At 53.3% G+C, this 21,883-nt stretch overlaps 1 protein-coding gene across 2 annotated transcripts; it reads left to right on the top strand.

Annotated features, from left to right (window-relative positions):
* Positions 1 to 8,925: 8,925 nt before the first annotated feature.
* Positions 8,926 to 21,767, top strand: CNDP2 (carnosine dipeptidase 2). Of its 2 annotated transcripts, none has more exons than XM_075532870.1 (12): positions 8,926 to 8,999; positions 11,541 to 11,627; positions 12,372 to 12,515; positions 15,564 to 15,726; positions 17,167 to 17,255; positions 18,487 to 18,687; positions 19,132 to 19,216; positions 19,307 to 19,467; positions 19,699 to 19,863; positions 20,337 to 20,478; positions 20,656 to 20,803; positions 21,231 to 21,767. In XM_075532870.1, the coding sequence occupies exons 2-12, from the start codon at positions 11,568 to 11,570 to the stop codon at positions 21,298 to 21,300; spliced, it is 1,428 nt and encodes a 475-aa protein (XP_075388985.1). In that variant the 5' UTR covers positions 8,926 to 8,999; positions 11,541 to 11,567; the 3' UTR covers positions 21,301 to 21,767. The 2 variants fall into 2 exon arrangements, with proteins under 2 accessions (XP_075388985.1, XP_075388984.1); XM_075532869.1 differs by having other exon boundaries at positions 8,982 to 9,041.
* The last annotated feature ends 116 nt before the right edge of the window (positions 21,768 to 21,883 follow it).

The following is a 21,883-nucleotide window of genomic DNA, read 5'->3' as shown; positions in this document are numbered from 1 at the left end:
CTTCAAGACCTGCACTAAGCTAACGCCTTATAGACCCAACAGTTCTGTGTTCTAGTCCTCTGTCACTGAAAGACCTAATTATCCTGTCCTAACCCAGTGTCCCTGCTGGACCCAAGAGTCCTGTCCTCACCTAATGCATCTGATGGACCCAATGGTACTCTGTCCTAGGCCACTGTCCCTGATTGACCTAACAGTCCTATCCGAGCCCAATATCCGTGCTCTGCCCAGCAGACGAGCCATAATTAAGGCCCTTATAGACCCAACACTACCGTGTTCAAGTCCACTGTCCCTGATTGACTTAATAGCCTGTCCTAACCCCATGTCCCTGCTGAACCCACAAAACCTGTCCTCACCTAATGCATCTGATAGACACAACGGTACTGTGTCCTAGCCCACTGTCCCTGATTGACTTAATAGTCCTATCCGACCACAAGTTCCGTGCTCTGCCCACCAGCCCTGCCCTAAGCTAAGGTCCTTATAGACCCAACACTACTATGTTCATGTCATCTGTCCCTGATGGACTTATTAGCCTGTCCTACCCAATGTTCCTGCTAGACCCACCAGACCTGTTCTCACCTAATGCATCGGATAGACACAACAGTACTCTGTCCTAGCCCACTGTCCTTGATTCACCTAATAGTCCTATCTGAGCCCTATTTCCGTGCTCTGCCCACCAGACCTGCCCTAACCTAAGGCCCTTGTAGAGCCAACAGTACTGTGTTCAAGTACACTCTGCCTGATAGACTTAATAGCCTGTCCTAGCCTAATGTCCCTGTTAGATCCACCAGACCTGTCCGCACCTAATGCATCTGATAGACCCAACGGTACTCTGTCCTAGCCCACTGTCCCTGATTGACGTAACAGTCCTATCCCAGCCCAATGTCCCTGCTCTGCCCACCAGACCTGCCCTTAACTAAGGCCCTAATAGACGCAACACTGCTGTGTTCAAGTCCACTGTCCCTGATAGACTTAATAGCCTGTCCTAGCCAAATGTCCCCGCTAGACCCACCAGACCTGTCCTCACCTAATGCATGTGATAGACACAACGGTACTGTGTCCTACCCTACTGTCCCTGATTGACCTAATAGTCCATCCGACCCCAAGTTCCATGCTCTGCCCACTAGCCCTGCCCTACTTTAAGGCCCTTATAGACCCTACACTACTGTGTTCAAGTCCACTCTGCCTAATAGGCTTAATAGCCTGTCCTAGCCTAATGTCCCTGTTAGACCCACCAGACCTGTCCTCACTTAATGTATCTGATAGACACAACGGTTCTGTGTCCTAGCCCACTGACCCTGATTCACCTAATAGTCCTCTCCTAGCCCAATATCACTGATTCACCCAACAGCCCTATTTCATAGCCCATACTACCTGATAGGGCCATTTGTACCGTGTCATAATCCAATGTCCCTTTTTGACCCAAAAGTACTGTGCCGTAACCCACTGCCTCTGATACCTTAAAGGTACTGTTTTCTAACCCAGTCTCCCTCATCATCCCATCTGTACTGCATCACAAACCACTGCCTTGAAGACCCCAACCTTACTGTGTATAACCCCCTGCCCATGAGAGATTCACAGTGCTATTTCCTAACCCACTCTCCCTGATCACCTCACCATGTGGTATGCTAAACCACTGTCTTTATAGCCACATCGGTGCTGTGTTACAACTCACTGCCCGTGAGAGTTTATCAGTACCGTTTCCTAAGACAGTGCCCCCGATCACCACAGTATTATGGTATAAACCACTGCCTCAATAGCCACAACAGTACTGAGTCATAACCCCCTGCCTATGTTAGACCCACAGTGCTATCTCGTAAACCACTGCCCCTGATAGACCAACAGTACTGTGTCATAGCTCACTGTCCCTGGGACACCATCAGTACTGAGCCATCACCCACTCTCCCTGGTCGACCCCTGCTGTCATAAGCCACTGTGACTGATAGACCAAAAGTGCTGTGGCATAGCCCACTGCCCAATAGACCCCATAACACTGTGTCTTAATCCACGCCCCCTGATAAACCAACCGTACTGTGTCATGAGCCTCTCTCTCCCCCTGTGTCAAAATTCACTCTGCCTATTTGACCAACAGTAGTGTGTCATAGCCCACTCCTCGTGACAGACCCCAATATACTGTTTCATGACCCACTCTCCCTGATAGACCTAAAAGACTGTGATACATCCCTGTGAAAGATAGATCCAACAGTACTGTTATTACCCACAGTAACTGATAGTTAATCAGTACGGTTTCATAGCCCACTGTCCCTGGTATACCTAGTAGACTTGTCCTAGTACAATGTCCATGCTATACCCCAAAATACTACCCTAACCAGTATCGGAGACATGGGGCGCTAACCCACCCAAGGGGAGGGTATTGTTTATATCTCTACAGGGAAAGAGGGATCAGACTTCAACCCAGTTCCCCAAGGTGTGAATGCAACACTCCGGCATGGAATAGGGAAACAGTGGAGATGTCTCAGGGGCTGGCCCAAGTACCAAATACTAAGTGGACGCCTGTCCCCTCCAATCCCTCCTAAAGAATTTATTTCTAAGGACAGCATTGAATCTGCACCTCTGGGAGAGGAACATATCTGATTGAAGTACACGGGATCAGATGAATGGTGAGGAGGAGAGAGTGGAGCACATCCTGGCCCACCAGGCCTTTAGGCACACGACTCCAATTAGAGCAGCCAGTCCACAGAGAGGACCACACGGCCAGCCCCACTATGAGACATGATTTCCTCACTGACCTATGGTCCTGTGGAGGATAGCACCATGGATACAGTGGGAGAATTGCACCCGACCTGATCCCACCACACCGAGGCAAAGCACTGGATGAGTGCAGCAGAACAGCAAGGGAAATGAGCAGCAAGGTCCCCAGGGAATGCTGAAGGTGGACTTTGGGGCCAGGACATTGTGCCCCAACAGACTGGACTAGAAAACACTCCTAAAGGCCAGCAAATGATCCTTGAACTAACTACAAGCTTTTCTTTCTTGTTGTGTTTTGTTTTGTTGTCAGTGGTTTGTTGTTGTTTTGTGGTATATTGTTTCTTGGTTTTTCTCTGTCTTGTTTTTGTGCATGTTATTATCTCCGCAGGTCTGTATAAATAAGATAGGCTGGATGATCAATCTGGAGGAAAAACAACGGGACTGACAGTTCTGGGGGGAAATGGGATAGGAGGATTTGGGGGGGTAAGGAAGTGGTGCTAACAAACCCAGGGACAAGGGAACAATAAGTGATCCAAATTGGTGGTGAGGTGGGTGTGGGAGGACTGGTAGGGCATGATCAAGGGTAATGTAATGAAGAGGTATTGCTGAAACCCAGGTGGGGATGGAGCATGATAGTAGGACAGGAGGAAATTCAAGGGAAATAGAGGGAAGAGCTGTGAGGCAAAGGGCATTTATAGAGGTCTAGATAAAGACATGTACATATGGAAATATATTTATATATGAGGATGGGGAAATAGATGTATCTGCCTATTTTTATAGGTTTCGTATGAAGGTAGTAGATGGACATTGGGCCTCCACTCAAGTACTCCCTGAATGCAAGAATACTTGCAGAGTATTGTGTCACAAGCCACTGTACTGCATACAACACAGGAAAAGTGTCAAAACCCACTGCCCCTATAGAGCTACTGTAATGTGTCAGTCTACTGGCCCTGATAGACCCAACAATACTGTAACATACCCCACATGCTGTCATAACCCACTGTCCCTGATAGATTCAACAGTACTGTGTTCACAACTCACTGTCCCTCATAGAACAAGAGTAATGTGTCAAAACCCACTGCCCTGGTAGACTAACCGTGCCGTCTTAACCCCTCCTCATGATAGACCAGCAGCTGTCCTAACCCCTCCTCATGATAGACTCAACAGTGCTGTCTTAACACACTGTTCCAGACAGACCAAGCAGTACCGTCTGTGACTAAAAGATTCAACAGTGCTCTATGATAACCTGAGACCCACAATTTGTCATAACCCACTGCCCCAGATAGAGCAAGAGCACTCTGTCATAATCCACTCCTCTGATAGACCAATAGTAATTTCATAGACCACTGTCCCCCATTAACCCAACAGTGCTGTGTCATAAACCACTGTCCCTGATAGACCCAGAAGTACTGTCTCATAGCCCATTGCTCCTGAAAGCGCCTATGGTACTGTGTCATAACCAACCCTCCCTGTTGTTGCCAACAGTAGCCTCATACCTTTTTTCTTTACTGTACCATATAGTACAGTGTCATATCCCACTGTCCCTAATAGACCAACAGTATTGGTTCGTAGCTTACTGCCCCTGATAGAGTCTACACTGTGATGTGATCACAGACTGTCCCTGATAAACCAACAGTACTGTGTTATATACCACTGTCCCTGATACACCAATGGTACCGAGTCATAGCCCACTACCCTTGATAGACCCTATTCTCTCATCTCATAAGCCTGTGCCTCTCATAGAACAATATCCTGTGTCCCCAGTCCATGAGAGCCCAACACTACCGTGTCAGGCAAACTGTTCCTGAGAGTCCCAAGGGTACTGTGTCATAACCAACTGTCCTGATAGTCCCACCAGTCCTCTTAGATGATCCTATTGGCCATAATTGACCCAACAGTGTTATCATTACCCACTGTGCTGATAGACTCACAGTATAACTGTATCTAAACCCACTGTCCGTATTGGACCCCACAGTACTACACAGTCCCCGATAGACCCAAAGCACTGTCAAAACAGCACTGTCCCTCATAGACCCAACAGTACTGTCATCACCAACTGTCCCTCATAGACCCAACAGTACTGCCTCATAACCCAATGTTACCCATTGACCAATTGTATCCTATCATAACCCACTGCCCCTGATAGACCAACAGTACTGTGTTATATCCCCCTGCCGCTGATAGGCCCAAGAGTACTGTCATAACTCTTGGTCCCTGATAGGCCCAACAGTGCTGTGTCCTAACCCACTGCCCCGATAGACCTATAGTACTGTTATAATACACTGTCCCTGATAGACTAACAATATTGCGTTATAACCCAGTGCTCACGATTAGATTCCAACCCATAGTGTCCCTATAGGCACAGAATTCCCTACACAGGTTTAAAGATTCCTTGTTACAGACCCATACTGCCACACCTTTCTCCTGTGTAGCAGCTGATTGTTCACACTGCCAACTCTTTCGTTAGCTTTGGGAAACAAATACTGAGGGAAGTATGAACAGGAATATATTCCTTAATTTTTAACAGGGAATCTGGAAATCTAGTACTCAACGGTAGGAAATCCTTTACTTTGGTAAATTAGAGATTAAGTTCAAGTACATTATCCTGCTTTAATTATCATTCCCCGATTCTCTCTTAACAGCTAGCTGCCTTAAAGTGAGCACATGATTGATTTTATTTCCCTACCGAAGTAGACATCCTGTTGCTATCTGTGTTAGTCTGCTGTGAGTACTGAAACAAATTCACAGACACTCATAGGTGTACAAGAAAGAGCTTTCTATAAAAGAGAACTTGTATATTGAGAAAACATCCCAGGTATGTTTAGATCAAGCCCCTAAGTCTGATATTAGCATATATGTCAGATACCAATCTATAAATTCCTCTTTAGACTCATGAAATATATGCAATGACGTTGAATGCCGGAAGATCACAGCTCAGTGCGTGGGAAGTCTTGTGGATCCAGTGGCTGTGTAAGCATCTCAGTGCTGGCAGGGGTCTCCACGTGGCCCCTCCAGCTCCAGGGCTCTAGAGTAGGTCCGTTTGTCATGTCAGCAGTAATGCCTGGCTGGGTGTGTGCATGTGTCCTGCCTCCCGTGAGCTGTTATCTCCTTCTGCCTCCAAAGAGGTCATCAAGATGCGACCTGATTGACAGGCTGACTTCCACCCCTCACTCTCAATAGTCTCAAATTGACAACAGATTATATAACTACCACACCATCTCTTCCTGCTGTGTCACACAGCTCCCTTCATAGTTTCCCCGAAAGCAGGTATTAGGTTCCTGACCTATGAGCTCAGGGACCTTATGTAGATTCCACCCACATTGTGATGCAGGTAATTGCTGAATATGCATGTTTTATGGCTACCTATAAATATCGCAAGATGGTAAAGACACTTTCTTCTCCCACTTTCATGTGGATCACCAAGAGGTGCCCAGGTCAGCATGCTACCTTAAAATGTGTCGGACCCCTTATTTTTATTCTCTCTCCTATCTTTCCTATTCTCTATGATTTTACTATAATCTTTATTATAACCATACAATTGCACCAGGGACCCTTCAGTTGTTGTAGGGTGGTCCTCCGACAGCCACCGAGGGCTTCACTGCTGCACCTCAAGGGCCCGAGGTGTCCTAGATTCTATTACAATGCACTGCTCTTTGCTCTTCCTGTCCACTGAACCCTGTTTGACTCTAGGTGCTCTGGTGACATAATGAGCTATGAGTTGGGCTGCTAATTGTAAAGTCAGCAGTTCAAATCCACCAGCCACTCTGCTATAGAAAGATGAGGCTATCTCCTCCCATAAAGAAAGAGCTATAGCTTCAGACACCTGATGCAGCAGTTCCCTGGCAGTGGGTTTAGTTTGGGTCTTCGCCCAGCATTCATCTCATTTACTTGAACCACCAGTTTTTAAAAGTTTACTGGAAACACTAAAGAATATCTCCAATAAATGTTTATTTATGTTGAAAAATTCTTTACCAAAGCTTAAAATGTAGATAGGTGATTTGCACTGATCATACCAGTAACTGTAATGAAAAACAAACCAGGAAGGTGTGGGGGGGAGACTATCCTTAAAGCTTATAGGAAATTAAATACTAACTTTAATTTTATAGGCACTTTCATCTCAGAGAAGTTTGGTTGTTGTGTACACGTCAGGGTCAGCTAGAAATCTGGTGACTCATCCCAACCCTGTCTCACAGAAGAACAAGGTTCAAGATTAATCCTGGCACTGGAATCGGGACCAATTGGGATGCAAGAATAAGGGCCAATGGGAAAGCAGAACAGGTACTGAGGTGAGTCAATGGGGTCCTGCCACACAACCCCTATAAAATCCAATGCCCCAACCCTTGATTGGGGTCTCGCCCAAATCTTGAGGGGGCTCCTTTCGTGATTGAAGTGTAATTTTCTTATTAAATCTTTGCTTACAGTCTTGTCAGACTCTTGTCTTGATGCGTTGTGTGGGTGGCTTGCTCAGTTGCATCGACAAACAGCTGGAGAGGCACTTGCCAGCACCTCCGAGGGACAAAGCCCTTTGACACCCGACACACCGAGTACATCAGAGTCGAACACTCCGCACCGTCCTCACTATCAGTGGTACGAGTTGTAGCATCTACTGTGAAAGTACATCCCGCTTAGGGTCTTCTGGGGTTCCCTGACCCTCTACCAAGCTTGATGTCCTCCTCCAGAGATTGATCCATCCTGATCACATTCCCAGAGTATAAGAAAATGCTTTCAGGAATTTTTCAAGCTGTACTTCTGAGGCAGATTAGCAAATGAAACTCCATTGTTTAGCTGTTGAGCGACCTGCCTCCTTCCCCCTCCCATCTCAGAAAATCCCCCTCGTGATTGATTTTAAAATGCACTCTCATGTACCCACTTTCAGGACACTACAATTACTTTAGACTATTCTTCAATATATCGTTTGTTTTAATAGTGTTCCTTTTGATATTGCAGTCTGAATGGTGTAGTTAATCTTGTTATGGTAACCAGGATGTTATAGACAATTTTGGCCTTTTTTCTTTTATCACAAGGAATGTATGTTCCTTGTAATGCATGCTTGCTCTTGAAGTTAGCAGAATGTTTTAACCAATGCTGTACCCTGTAACGTTCCCTAACCCTAAAGAATCGTAACATTAATTTTGTTTTCTGCTCTGTCAACGCTTGCTTAAAATGATGGATTCAAATATGGACTCGGGACTGCATTCAAGGAATCGCTTTTTAGATTCCAGCAGTCCAGTTATAAGTGAATACTCTTTTAAATTATCAAGACATTGTAGGGGCTGTCATTTATTCGAATCCTCAGCCCTTCTGTCAGATGTGTATGTTCTTCTGGCAGTCCGAAGTCCATTGTCAATATTCTTTGCCATCAACATAGTTCAAATGCACTATCCTTTACTCAGCTTTCAGTTCCAGATGAGGCGATTTAAAATAGCATGGCCTAGAGCAGGCACACCTTCTTCCTCAAGTGGTATCTTTGGTCTCGAACAGGTTAAAGTCTTCTGCAGCAGATCTGCTCCATGCACTGTGTCCTTTGACTTTGGACTGCGGCCGTCCTTAGGACCCATTTACAATGAAGTTTCAGATCTATGGCATTTCCTCTGCACGTGATAGGAGCAAGCACTGACGGATGTTTTTCTAGCTCCTGGTTTTGTCAACGTTCCTGATTTTTTCCCCTACATTGTGGTAATTGGCATGGACCCATTTACAATGAAGTTTCAGATCTATGGCATTTCCTCTGCACGTGATAGGAGCAGGCACTGACTGCTGTTTTTCTAGTTCCTGGTTTTGTAAAGTTCCTGATGTTTTCCCCATAACACTGTGGTAATTTGTGGGTAATTTGTAACATTTGTGGGAGCTTTTTTGAGAATGACATTGTCATTAAAACTGACAGTTACGGTTGCCTAGTCAACACTGGACGCTTCTGCTCCGGAAACCGTGCAGGTGAAGCCCCTGAATGGACCACTTTGGCCAGACATTCGTGATGGGGAGCGCGGCAGGGTCCCCAGCTTTGGGACAATCAGCTGGACGAGCACCACGGTCAGCACCCCGACAGGCGCTCCCGAAGTGCACCCGCACCCTGGTCCCCAGTCCCCTTGTCTTCCCCCCGCCCTCCCCCCCCCCCCCCCCCCCCCGTACTCATCCCCTAACCTCCCAGGACCCGACGCCCCGCCCGCGAATGGACGCCGCGCGTCCCGGAGACGGGGCGACGTCAGCCCCGACCGCGGCCGGGAATTGGTGGATGGTGTGGCCGCGGGGCGGGGCCGGCCGCGTGGTGCGGAAGCGGTGTCTCACCTGCTGGGGTAAGCGGCCGCGGGCCGGGCGGAGCGGAGCGCGGATTCGGGGTAGGGAGCCTGGGGGCCCGGCTTCAGGCGCGGCTGCAGCACGGACCCGACCTGGGGTCCGGGAGCGCTCTCTGTCCGGCTTCAGGCCGGACAATGGGAGCCGTGGTCCGGGACGCTGGCCGCCGGCCACCGAGAGCTCAGGGGTCAGTGGGGAGGGGAGCCCGGGGTCCGCGCTAGCCCTGGTGGCCGGCCATGTACACTGGAACCCCTGCCCGGATAGATTTCCCCAGACCTCCTCTCAGGCTTCCCTATTCGGAGAGCCTCCTGTCCCCATCTGCTGTCACTCTGGAGCCCCATCCAGGCGTCCTTAGACCCCAGATCCTCAGTGAGCCCCCTATGTAGAGGAAACCCTGGACCTCAGAGGGACCCCACACACATGTCCTAGACCAGCCTTCTGAAAGCCCCACATGAAGGACTCGCCCTCAGTGAGAGGAGTGCTGGATACTTGCTCTTGGCCCAAGTGGGGCTCCAGGGCCTCCTGGCTTTTAGGGGGCACCAAGAACTGGGGAGGGTACAGCTGAACAGTTTCAGGGTGGGGTCCCTAGCACCCCCAGCTAACGTAGAACTGGAGTTGAGACAGGCAAGACTAGCCACCAGATTGGTCTACAGCAGCCTGGTTCTGAACCATCTGCACTGTTGAGGTTGGATTCCAGAGGTTCACCCCAGTGCTGTGTGAAGACCCACCTGGTTGAGGCCCTCCCTGTCTTGTCTTCCTGACATTTACGGCTGTGGGACCCCTAAGCTCACTGCCTCATATGACCCCACAGGGACAGGGTAGACCTGCCCAAGATCATGTGTTTTACTGAAGCAGAAGCAGACTGCTCCATCTAGGGAGCAGCTGGTGGACCTGAATGGCCATCTTTTAAATTAGCAACCAAACACTTTAGCCAGTGTGCCATCAGGGCTAAGGGCCTTTTGTAGGGATGCACCCATGGGGAAACGTCTCCCCCTGGGCCGATAGGAATTGTCTGCCCGTTTTGGTGGTTTGTACTACTGTAGGGGACAAAAGAGATTCCACATCTCCAGTGAAATTTGCAGAGAACACCCCTGAAATCTTAAAGACACCTCCTCCTGTGGAGGGCGGCCAGCAGCAGGAGGTCACAGTGATGGCCAAGCGTAAACAGGACGTGGCCTTGAGACCAAAGGAAACTATCGCAGATCAGGAATGGAGCCGTGAGTGTGAGACAGAAAAGTGGGCAACAGTGGCCCAGTGCCCTGCGCTCAGGGTCCTCAGGATGTGACTCATGGCCGAGCCACCCAGAATCCCAAAATTCCATCAAAGACACACTGGGGCAAGGTGCCAAAGCTTGGCTGCCCCTCTCTCGACTAGCTAAGACGTGGTGGTAGCAGTCCACTTTCTCACACTGGCCTGAGGGCAAAGGGAAGTCACTTCGATGGCTGAAAGGCTGAAGGAATTCAACTCCAAACTCACTCGCTGCCAACGAGTAGATGTGAATGCTATGCAGATTCAATCCACGTAGAGACTCAAAATTGGATTTGGGGTTTTCACTGTTACCGGAAGCCTTTTGCAAACGTAGTGGTCAGACTTTAAACTCTAATATGGCACTCAGACTGGAAGCCAGGTGTGGGCGTTTCTTCATCATTGAGGAGAGGGCCGCATGGGGACCCTGTGTGCAGTGGCAGGTGTTCACCCAAGTCTCAGTCCCCTCTCACCAGTGCCTACCCCTTCAAAGCCAAAACCAAGCTCCCGGCCTCCCAGTCAGTGACCGCTCATGGAGGCCCTATAGGACATGGTAGAACTGCCCCTGTGAGTTTCTGTGACTGTCACTGTACGGAAGTAGAAAACCTCATCTCACTCCCAACGAGCAGCTGGTGTTTTCGAACTGCAGATCTTGGGGATCACAGCCCATCACATAACCAATATGTCACCAGGGATCCTGCATTTACCCCGTTACTCTCCAGGAACCTTCATCTCCACACTCCAGGGCAGCTGCCCTTTATTCTGAAAGGACAATGTTTTCTTTTGTGCAACCTGGCACCTTGCCTTTATTACATAATTGGATGTGGCTCCAGTGGGGCGTATACAGGGGGCCCATCTCATGACTCTGGCCCTGGGGAGGGCAGCAGGGCTCGAGGAGTGGAGGAGAGCCCCTGGCAGAACCAACCTGCTTTGCCAGGATTAATGAGGTGAGCAGCATGGTGGCCCAGGCGCTGGGTCTGCTTACTCCCTGGAGAGGTGTGCTCTTGGGGTCGCTCCGCCTCTGTGTGGATCTTGGAAGCTGATGGTGGACATGGCTGCTGTGGCCCAGAAGCCATTGTCCTGGGAGCAGGTTACGCTCTGGGTCCTGATCAGGTGGCACATGGCCTGTCACCCTGGGAGCCTCAGGCCCAGCCACCTCCTGGAGAACTACCCCATCACTTCCTGGATGATTCTCGTGATCCTGTCACAATGCTGACCCCACCCTGAAGGCGGGGTTTCACTTTTAAGTGCTCTTCAGCCCTGCTGGCCTCACGCACATACACTGCCCTTCCTCTTAGGAGCAGCCAGCCCTGTGAGCCAGCGAGATGTCAGCCCTCCAGGATCTGTTCCGGTACATTGACGAGAACCAGGACTCCTACGTGAAGGTAGGCCTGCGCCCTGCTCTGAGGCACACCCCAGGGACACCGGGAGCCCACCTGAGTGCTGCTCAAAGAGACGGAACTGGTCATGGGACCATCCCCTCCTCTCCATGTTGCAGCAGAAGTTATCCCGGTGGCTTTTTGCCCCAGGACCCAGTGAAGATGTCTAGGACAGCCACGCTAAGCAGATAAAATGAGGGGTGGGGGTGTCTCCTCCCAAGCACTTCCTGGTGCTGGGGCATCACAGGCCTCAGGACCAGTATGCAACTTATCCTGTCCAGTTCATGGCTCCAGGATGCTTCAAGGACTCACTGCTGGGTTATATACAGATCCCCTTGGGGCTTTAGGTTTAGGTCATGTGTTGATGGTTTTCTCAGACCAGTTTTAGATGAAGAAATGAAACCTTGGGGACTGTGACCACTGTGAGAGGACACATGGCTGATGTGCTCTTCGGACTGGCTGGCTTTCACTTTCCTTCTGGCTGCTGTGCCGCAGGGCGGGCGGGAACACTTTCTGTACCTTCACCTCTGGCCTTGGGGTTAAAAATCCTGCTCCGGCTGCTGCTGCCCTGGGCACCCCGTCAAGCGACTCAAGCAACTAGGATGGTCTCAGATCTCAGAACAGAAAGTGAGCATGGTGGGCTGCTGGTCACTGACTGCCCCCTGGTTGGCCAGCGGGGTGGGGACCAGCCTCTCTGCCCCCTGCAGGCTGCCTTCTCCAGCCCCACCTCTGCTGCTTCCCCACACACAGAAACTGAAGGAATGGGTGGCCATCCAGAGCGTGTCGGCGTGGCCCGAGAAGAGGGGAGAGATCAAGAGAATGATGGAGGTGGCGGCCGCCGACATCACCAAGCTTGGAGGCTCCGTGGAGCTGGTGGATATCGGGAAGCAGAAGGTATGGGGGCACAGACTGGGGGCGGGTGGGTGGGATATGACACACGTGAGACAAAAGGATGTTGAAGGCAGAATCAGCTATGTTCTGCTTGCCCTCCACCATCACTCATCCAAATTCCCCCACAACGAGCAGGCCCCACCCTCGGGAGAGTGAACAGGGTACAGCATGTTCTGAATGGATCTTCGGGATCAGAGAACTGGCCTGGCTTTACCGGAGACAGGAGGGCTGCTTCAGACACTGGCAATGCAGTGCCATTTCTCCTGCTGGAACGAGAACAGGGGCTGTGGTTCTTGGCGTTTTTCTCCAGGGAGGAGAGGTGCCGAAGGTTATTCGAGAGCGACCCATGATCATGTTCCTGCTACCCTGTCTGATAGAGTCACAATTGACTCAGTGGTTGTGACTTTAGCATTCTGCCATATTTGCTTCACATGCTATTTGCCCCCAAAGTATTTAAAAAACCAATCGCAGCATTGTAACGTTGACCGCTTCCGTTTTCTATACCTTTTTTAAAAGGAGGTATTTTATTTTGTAACCATAACATCTATGATGCCCCACAAAATTATGAACAGCTTGTTAATACCCTCTTATGGTAGTTACATAATCTCATGTAAAACTCTGGGGGTTATTCAACCTGTCAGTCAGGTCACAGCATGATGATGCCTCCATGTGGGCGTGGCCTTCTCATAAGTAGTGCCCTGGAAACCTCCCCCCTTCTCTCTGCTTTCTGAACCCAGTTGTTGCCAGAACTGTGGAATTGTTACTACTGCTACTGGATCCACATGACTGCACCCCCTGGCCTGTGATATTACTGCATTCTGCATCATTGCATGTGGCTGTGTGAGTCTGAAAAGGGACTTATGGATTGTATTGGACTTGAGTTGGACTGGGTTGGAATATGTTCCTGATATGTAATTACTTCCTGATATAAAGCTCGCACATTAAATAAAAAAAGTTACCAACGACTGCTAATCACAAGGTCGGCGGTTCAAAACCACTAACCTTCCAGTGGGAGAACAGTGAGGCTGCCTGCCTCCATGAAGGTTTACAGCCTTGAAAACCCTGTGGGGTGTGTGTGTGTGTGTGTGTGTGTGTGTGTGTGTAGGGGGGTGTCACTCACTCCAAACCAAACCCACAGCTATCAAGTGGATTCCTCCAGATAGCAACCCCACAGAACTGAGGCAGCAAATCTTTATAGGAGCCTCTTCTGTGTCCTGTGGAGCAGCTGGTGGTTCCAACCTGCTTACGGGTTAGCAGCTCAACTCGTGACCGCCACACCACTGGGGATCCTCTCTGTCCTGTAGGCTCGTTGTCATAGCAGCGGGTTTGCTTTTGATTTAGCTTTAGTGGGAAGGAACCCCGGTGGTGTGGTAGGTCACACACTCCTTGGAGCCAGCAGTTCGAGCCCACAGCCACACGAAGGGCAAAAGAAGAGGCAATTTACTCCTGAAAAGATTTAGTCTTGGAAACCCCGAGGAGCGCTTCCACTCTGCCCCATGGGATGCTCAAGAGATTGGAGATGGTCGTTGTGAGTCCAAATGGAAGAGACGGCAGTGGTTCAGATTTTAGTGTTGGTTCTTTTCAGGGGTGTCCATCCTGCTGCCACCTGGTAGCCCACTATGCCCCCAGGGCCCCTCGGGATATAGTGTTTTTTGAATGTGGGTATATTTCATGCTATCCCTTCTGAGAGCCTCCGCGGGGTTCATCTCCCTCTCCCCATCCTGTGGAAGCCCCCTCCCCACTCTTTGCTTGTGGCACCTTGTCACTGCCCTATTTGCCGTGTTTGCATGGGCTGTGGGGCCTTTTCCACAGCTGGACTGGGACATGGTGGTTCTCTTTTCAAGGTCTAGACCGTGGGCTTACTGTGGAAGTTGGCAAAGACCAAAGTCCCATGAAAACCAAAAATGCCCTGTAACAGAGGGACAGGTTCTTCTGCTCAGGGAGCAACTAGTGGGTTTGAAGTGCTGACCTTGAAGTTAGCAACCCAGCCCCTTATCCACTCACACCCAGAGCCCCTTAAGCCCGAAACCAAGCCCACTTCCATCAAGCCAAGCCGACTCATGGCAACTCTTGGACAGGGTAGAACCGCCCCAGTGAGTTTCTGAGACTCTGACTCCATGGGAGTAGAAAGCAGAGTGGCTGGTGGTTTCGAACTGCTGACCTAGCAGATTGCAACCCCATGTATAGCTACTACTATGCCACCAGGACTCTTGTTCCAGGGCCCGGGCCCCTTTGGGGATAAAAGTTGATGAGCCTCCACTTGTAGCTAGAAAGAGCCCAAACTGCCGTTCTGTGCCCTGCTCCCATTGAATCTCAAGGGCTTGAGGCCTGAGAACAAAGCTCAGGAGCTGCCCCCTCAAATCTCAGTGCAGTGCCGCTCAACCCCAGTGCCCACTGGACTTTCCCACTCTCCGGCGGCAGTTCATACCAGCAGCGTGCCGTTGCTGCAGGAAATAGCTCACTGAGCCTCATTCCCAGGCTACCTCCATGGTCTGTTCCGTCACCTTCTGTGGCTCACCTGACTGCAGGTGATGGGGCACATCACTCAGCGGGTGTGTTCTGGATGATAGGAAGGTAAAGTTTTGTTACATGGGTCTTAGAGGTGCAGTGGTTACATGGGCGTGGTCTGCCAACTGCAAGGTACGCAGTTCTAAACCACCAGCCACTCTATGGGACCAAGATGAGGTTTTCTACTCCTACAGAGAGTTATGGTCTCGGGAGCCCACAGGGACCCCCACCCCCCACCTTGTCCTATAGGGTTACTGTGAATTGGAACCAACTCACTGGCAGGACGTTTGGGGAAGCTTTACCAGGAGCTGGGGTGGCTCGGTGGGTTCAAAATACCAGCCGCTCCTCAGGCTTAAAGAGAGGCCGCCGGCTTCTGTAAAGATGGTACCTGGGCCAGCCCTACCCTGCCCTGCCCTACATGGTCGCCCCCAGCTGGCAGCTTTGCTAATTGAGGGCAGAATGACAATCAATGTACGCTCTGCATGGAGGACGAATGGAAATAGCTTCAGCACTGACCTCCCGGTCTGTCCTTCTGACATCCAGCTCCCTGACGGCTCCGAGATACCCCTCCCCCCCGTCCTGCTGGGCAAGCTGGGCTCGGACCCCAAGAAGAAGACGGTGTGTGTCTACGGGCACCTGGACGTGCAGCCGGCCGCCCTGGAGGATGGCTGGGACAGCGAGCCCTTCACACTGACCGAGCGCGATGGTAGGAGCCGCCCCATCCCCGCAGCCCTGAGACAGCCCTGCATGTCAGTGACGTTCCTGGGACCCAGGCCTGGGGCTCGAGGGTAGGAGCCAGGCCCTGGGGCCTTTGACCCCCAGACAGCCCCAAAGGTCTCCAGGAGCCTCTGGGCTCCGACCTTTCCTGCTCAGGTCATCTCTGACTTTACCTATAACCAGAAAGTGACCCGTGGCCACCTGACACGTGCCACACTGCAGCCCCACGGGGGTCAGCAAGGTCAGCACTCACCCTGAAGGAGAAAGAGGAGCCTGTCGTTGCCATAGAGACTCAAGCCTTGGGAGCCCCCAGGGGCTATTCTGCTCCTCGCTATGGGTCCACATGGGTCTGAATTTGCTCCAAGACATGGGTTTGGTTTGAGGGGTTTTGAGGTGCCTTCTTTCACATGGATCATGCCCTCATTGGCCTGAGGCTCTGCCCATCCCCCGCTCCCTCAGTCCCCCAAACCTGTCCCCTGTCCCCAGGTCTCCTAGTCCCCTAGTAACCGCTGAGGAGACAAGGTCAGACCAATAGACACACCCTCCTCATAGACTTACCCCCTGCCCCCCACCAAGATGCAAGATGCTATCTCCCACCCTCACCTCAAGCAAAACCCTGGAGGGTAGGGATGGAATTGTGTTCATCTTTGCAAAGTGCCTTGGTCAATGGCTGCTGTCCTGAGGGCTGGCAGGGAGAGCCCTGCCTGGTGGAATGGGCCCGATGTCCAGGTTCTAGATTCCAGTTTGAAGGGATGGGAGGGTTGTTGTAGTCTTTAGCCCAGACATAAAGAGGATGAGCATGGTGCAGGACCAGGTAGTGTCCCACTCCGCCTGCGCCAGGCACTCACCACAGGGCTCTCGGCTAAGGCAGCATTGGTGAAAAATCATCAGGAGAGTTTCTGAGGCCACCGTGGCCTTGAGCCAGCCTCTTCTGGACTGGGTCCTGTTGAAAAATCTAAGCTGACATGGAATGCAGAAAGGTGGCTTTCTCGAGAGGGCTCAGCCCTTGGGTCACCAGGTCATTGGAGGGAGGAGGGTGCCTGCCCCTGGCCTGGAGCCGGGCTGGAGGGGACAGATGGGGATGGGCAGCCCTTACGCTTCCAGGGTGATCTGAGAGTCTTCTGCACCGTCCTCAGACCGGGGTCGAGATAGGGTTCCTGCTTCTGACCCGGGCCCCACTCCCACTCCCTCTCCCCTTGCCTCAGGCTGCTTCTGGTAAGTCAGTCTATCATACAGTCCGGCATGGAAGCCCTGGGCTGCTCCCACAAAGCAGGGAAGAACCAAGGTGGTCCCAGGATGTAGGGACCCAGGCTGATGACAGGGGTATATGGCTCAGTTGGCCCCTCGGGTCGAACCCCCCCAGGCTGTTTCCCCTAACCTGGGGTACCTGTGCAGGCACCTCATCTACCCACCCCACCCCTGTTCCCAGGGAAGCTGTATGGGCGAGGCTCCACAGACGACAAGGGTCCGGTGGCCGGATGGATGAACGCACTGGAAGCTTTCCAGAAAACAAACCAGGTGCGGACACTGCTCACAGAACAGCTCCTGCGGTCAAGGCCTGAGAGGTGGGCCTCAGCCCGCCCTAGCTAACGCCTACACAGGGGACTCAGCCCAGGGATGCCGAGCATACGTGAGGCACTGAAATTGTTTCACAGGTGGCCAAAGATGCTGATACCCAGATGGTGTGACCTACACGTGGGTGTGACCCATGCAATGGGTGCTCAGTCAGCATTGCAGGGTCTCTATTCGGCACTCCCCCCCTCTTGCCCCTGTAAGCAAGGGGGCTCTGCCCCCTCCCTTGTCCCCTCCCGGGCCTGTGTGCCTGGGATGGCACTGACTCCTGGTGGCTCTGCCCAGTCAGCACTGCGGTCCACAGGGATTTCCCCGCCTGGTTTTCAAACAGATTGCAGGCCTTTCTGATGCAGCACCTCTGGGCACAGTGGGACCTCCCACCATCTTCTCAGTGAGTTAGCTGCCTGGCCCCCACAGCTCATCTCACGGGAGGGCCATGATGCCCAACTGCATCTCACCTTGCCCAGCGCTTGGGAAACTCAGGGTGGGCAGTTCAAACCTCCAGCCGCTCCCCAGGGGAAAAGTGAGGCTGTCTGCAACCAGACTGGCGGCCTGGGAACCTGTGTGGAGCCACTCTTTACACGGTTTAGGGGCTCCTATGCCCAAAAGGAGGAGCCCCTGGTGGCACAGTGGTGACCTCAAAGTCAGCAGTTCAAAACCACCTGCTGCCCCACAAGAGGAAGATGAGGCTTCTCTGCTCCCGTAAAGAGTGAAGGTCTCAGGAACCCCCAGGGACATTCTGCCCCATTCTGTAGAGTCGCCGTGATCTGTGCCAGTGTGTTTGCAGTTGGGAGATGTCAAACAGGAGCCCAGGGTGTTGGGGTTAAGCACTCCCCTGCTAATTGAAAGTTGGGTAGTTTGCTTGCCTTTCTCCCCCACACACACCCTGCCAGCTACAGGAGAGAAAACTGAGACTGGCTGCCTCTGGCCTCGGCAGCCCCGAGGGGCTAGTGTGCACTTGCTCTGAGTAGCATCCACATGGCAGGGAGTACGGGGTGGGGCCTCTGTTTCTGGGCTCTAGGCATTGGTTGTAGTTCTCATGAGCAGGGACGGGACTCGCCGTTAAGAGGCAGGTCCTGGAAGCGGGAAGGCTTGCTGCCTCTGTATGGAGGGGAGGGCAGGGTGAGGGGCACTTGCCCCAGAAGCTTCGTGTTGGGAACCCGCAATCCCTCGGCAGGAGATCCCGGTCAACGTGCGCTTCTGCCTGGAGGGCATGGAGGAGTCGGGCTCTGAGGGGCTGGACGAGCTCATCTTCGCCAGGAAGGACACCTTCTTCAAGGGCGTAGACTACGTCTGCATCTCCGACAACTACTGGCTGGGCAAGAAGAAGCCGTGCGTCACCTACGGCCTGCGGGGCATCTGCTACTTCTTCATGGAGGTGCCGTGCCTGAGAAGGGCTCCCCAAGCGCCTTCCCGCAGCCTTTAGCCCGGAGCCCAGGGAAGGCTTGTCACACTGCGGCTTCAGCCCCACAGAGTGGTTGTCCCTTAAGCATTCAGTCCCTGCCCCTCAGAGAGGAAAGCCATGAAGCTTTGAGTCTCAGGGCTCAGGGCCAAGAAGTGCATCCCCCCCCAGTAGCCCCAGAGGTCAGGACAGTGGCTGCTGGGGATCTCCAGCCAAGGTGGCCTCAGCCTTCCCCCTCAAAATGGCTGCAGAGCTCTTTCATCTGTCTGCCTTACCTCCCTGCCTCATGGTACCTGAAGAGGGACGGGTCGTCTAGGGTCTCCCCTCCCCCAGGGCTGCTGTCCGTGCAGAGGCTGCTGTCTCTGCAGCCTCTCTGGCCCCTTTTGGAGCCGGGCCCCCACGAGCCCCCTCTGTCCTCAGGTGGAGTGCAGCGATAAGGACCTGCACTCAGGTGTATATGGGGGCTCCGTGCACGAGGCCATGACCGACCTCATCACGCTGATGGGTGAGTGCTGAGGCAGGACAGGGCAGGGGCTCCAGCGTGTGCAGCGGGCCCGTCCAGTCCCTGTGCTGACTGAAGCCGCCCCACCCCCAGGCTCCTTGGTGGACCGCAGGGGCAAGATCCTTATCCCCGGCATCAACGAGGCGGTGGCACCCGTGACGGACGAGGAGCTGGCGCTCTATGACAATATCGACTTTGACATCATCGAGTACTCCAAGGACGTGGGTGCCCAGACCCTCCTGCACAACTCCAAGGTGCCTCTGGCAGGGCGTCCCTGGGTCTGCGTACTGGGGGATCAGAGGCAGTGTTGTGGGAGAGTAGGGGGTTGTCCGCTGTGCAGGGTCCTCAGCAGGGACCACGTTCATACAGCTCCGGGCTGGTCCGGCTGCAGCCTCAGGCTGGGGCGGGATGAGACCAGGTGCTCAGCACCCTATGGCGGGAGGCCTGTGTGGCCAGTGGGAGACCCAGGCATCCACCTCCCACAGAAAGACATTCTGATGCACCGCTGGCGGTACCCATCACTGTCCCTGCATGGCATCGAAGGCGCCTTCTCTGGGGCCGGGGCCAAGACTGTCATTCCCCGCAAAGTGGTGGGCAAGTTCTCTATCCGCCTTGTGCCTGACATGACACCAGAGGCCGTCAACGAGCAGGTAGGCGGGGCCTGGGGTCTGGAGACCGGGAGGAGGGGTCTCTCAGGAGCGGCTCTGGGTAGTGACCAGGGTTTGGGCTACCATGTAGACCTGGATGATGTTACTGATTCAGGGCACATTGATAAGCCAGCTCCCATACCAACCTGTCACTGCTGAGTCTCCAGATGACCTGTGCCAGGTCCCCGGGTGGCCTGCCTCAGTACCCATCTGGGAACCCTCAGCTCCTGACAAGGAGCAGGGAGGAACGAAGCCAGCATCTGTCCCTCCCCCCATGTCCCCCCGGGTCTAAGGGGAGCTAGACCTGGGCTGTGTGCACAGCCAAGAGCTACAGAGTTGGACACAATGTCGATTTCATCCTTGGCCCTGGAGAGTTCAGGGTGCAGGGTCTGAGGCTCGACTGGACTGCTGGCCGCAGGCAGGCCCAGGCTGAGTGCTGGCCTCATACCACCTGGTCTTTGCCCTCGGCCTCCTAGGTTACCAGCTACCTGACCAAGAAGTTTGCGGAGCTGCAGAGCCCTAACAAGTTCAAGGTGACCATGGGCCACGGCGGGAAGCCCTGGGTGTCGGACTTCAACCACCCCCACTACCTGGCTGGCAGGCGGGCGCTGAGGACAGGTGGGCGTCACTTGCAGACAGGGAGCCTGGCTCTGGGGGCAGGGGGGGCATGCTTACACCCCTGACCAGGGGCAGTTCTGTCCCAGGTGGCCCCTTGTAGGGTCTGGGCTCCAAGTGGGAGTCACATGACAGGCCCATGGTGCTGCAGGCTGACCATTCTGTTTGCCCCACCCACAGTGTTTGGCGTGGAGCCTGACCTGACCCGGGAGGGTGGCAGCATCCCTGTGACACTGACCTTCCAGGAGGCCACGGGCAAGAACGTCATGCTGCTGCCTGTGGGCTCTGCCGATGACGGAGCCCACTCCCAGAACGAGAAACTCAACAGGTGCGGCCCCGGCACTGACAGGGTGGGGAGGGAGTGCAGGGGAGGCCCGCTCAGCGCTGCTGCAGGCACCCCTGGGTATCCCTTGCTACTCCTAGACCCACAAGCCTGACGCCCACAGACGGGCAGTGTGTGGGCTCTGGCGGAGGGGTGGCCCATTCAGGACGGGGAGTCCTATCTGGAATTGTCCAGGAGGACAGGGACACAGGGCCCCTCAGGGTGATGGGTCGGGTAGGGACTATTCCAGTTGTCATTCTGCCTTCCCCCAAATTAAAAAAAAAATGCACGTCTCCAACTTGCTATCACCAGCTGTAATTAACCCAAGTTGAAGCCTTGGGGCATGGGGATATAATGAAGGGGGCGGGTGGGCTGCACACCAGGAGAGCTGTCCCCCCACCCCTGACAACATGGTCTCTTCTCTTCTCCACAGACACAACTACATCGAGGGGACAAAGATGCTGGGCGCCTACCTGTACGAAGTGTCCCAGCTGAAGGACTGAGTGCCCAAGGCCAGGGTGTGGGCCCCACCGCCCCCCTCCCCCGACAGCACCACTCTGCCCCTTCCCTACACCCACCCCCAGCGCCTGGCACTGGCACATGCCTGCCGCACACCAGCCTGGGTGCGGCTCTTTCCAGAGTGCTCCCCTTGGCACCAGGGCTCACCGCCTGGTCTGGCCTCAGGTGCTCAGGACTCCATGGTCAGCTCCAGAGGCCTGGGTCTTTCCGTAGGAAACTGGTAGTTTCAGGGGGGAGCTGACCTGGGCATGGCACTCAGTCGCATGAGGCCGGCCACCAGGGCCCACCCTTGGTTTCAGAGTGACCTCCCCTTGACCCTAGCACCTTTGGCCTTTCCTACAAACCTTACCCCTCACCTGTGCTGTCCACCTCCCCCCTCAGAACAAACTGAATGCTGTCTGTCCTTCTGTCTCCTGCCCTGCTACTGAATAAAGAGTGAACATGCCTGCAAGTCCCGCTCCCTAATGCACAGTGGGGTGTGCTAGAAGTCGGGCCAGTCTCTAATGCACAGTGGGGTGTGCTAGATGTCGGGGGGCCAGTCTCTAATGCACAGTGGGGTGTACTAGA

The sequence above is a fragment of the Tenrec ecaudatus genome, chromosome 15 (genome assembly GCF_050624435.1).
Source record: "Tenrec ecaudatus isolate mTenEca1 chromosome 15, mTenEca1.hap1, whole genome shotgun sequence".
Taxonomy (NCBI): Eukaryota; Metazoa; Chordata; class Mammalia; order Afrosoricida; family Tenrecidae; genus Tenrec; species Tenrec ecaudatus.
The sequence above is the reverse complement of the archived record's forward strand: the minus strand, read 5'-3'. Positions and strand labels throughout refer to the sequence as shown.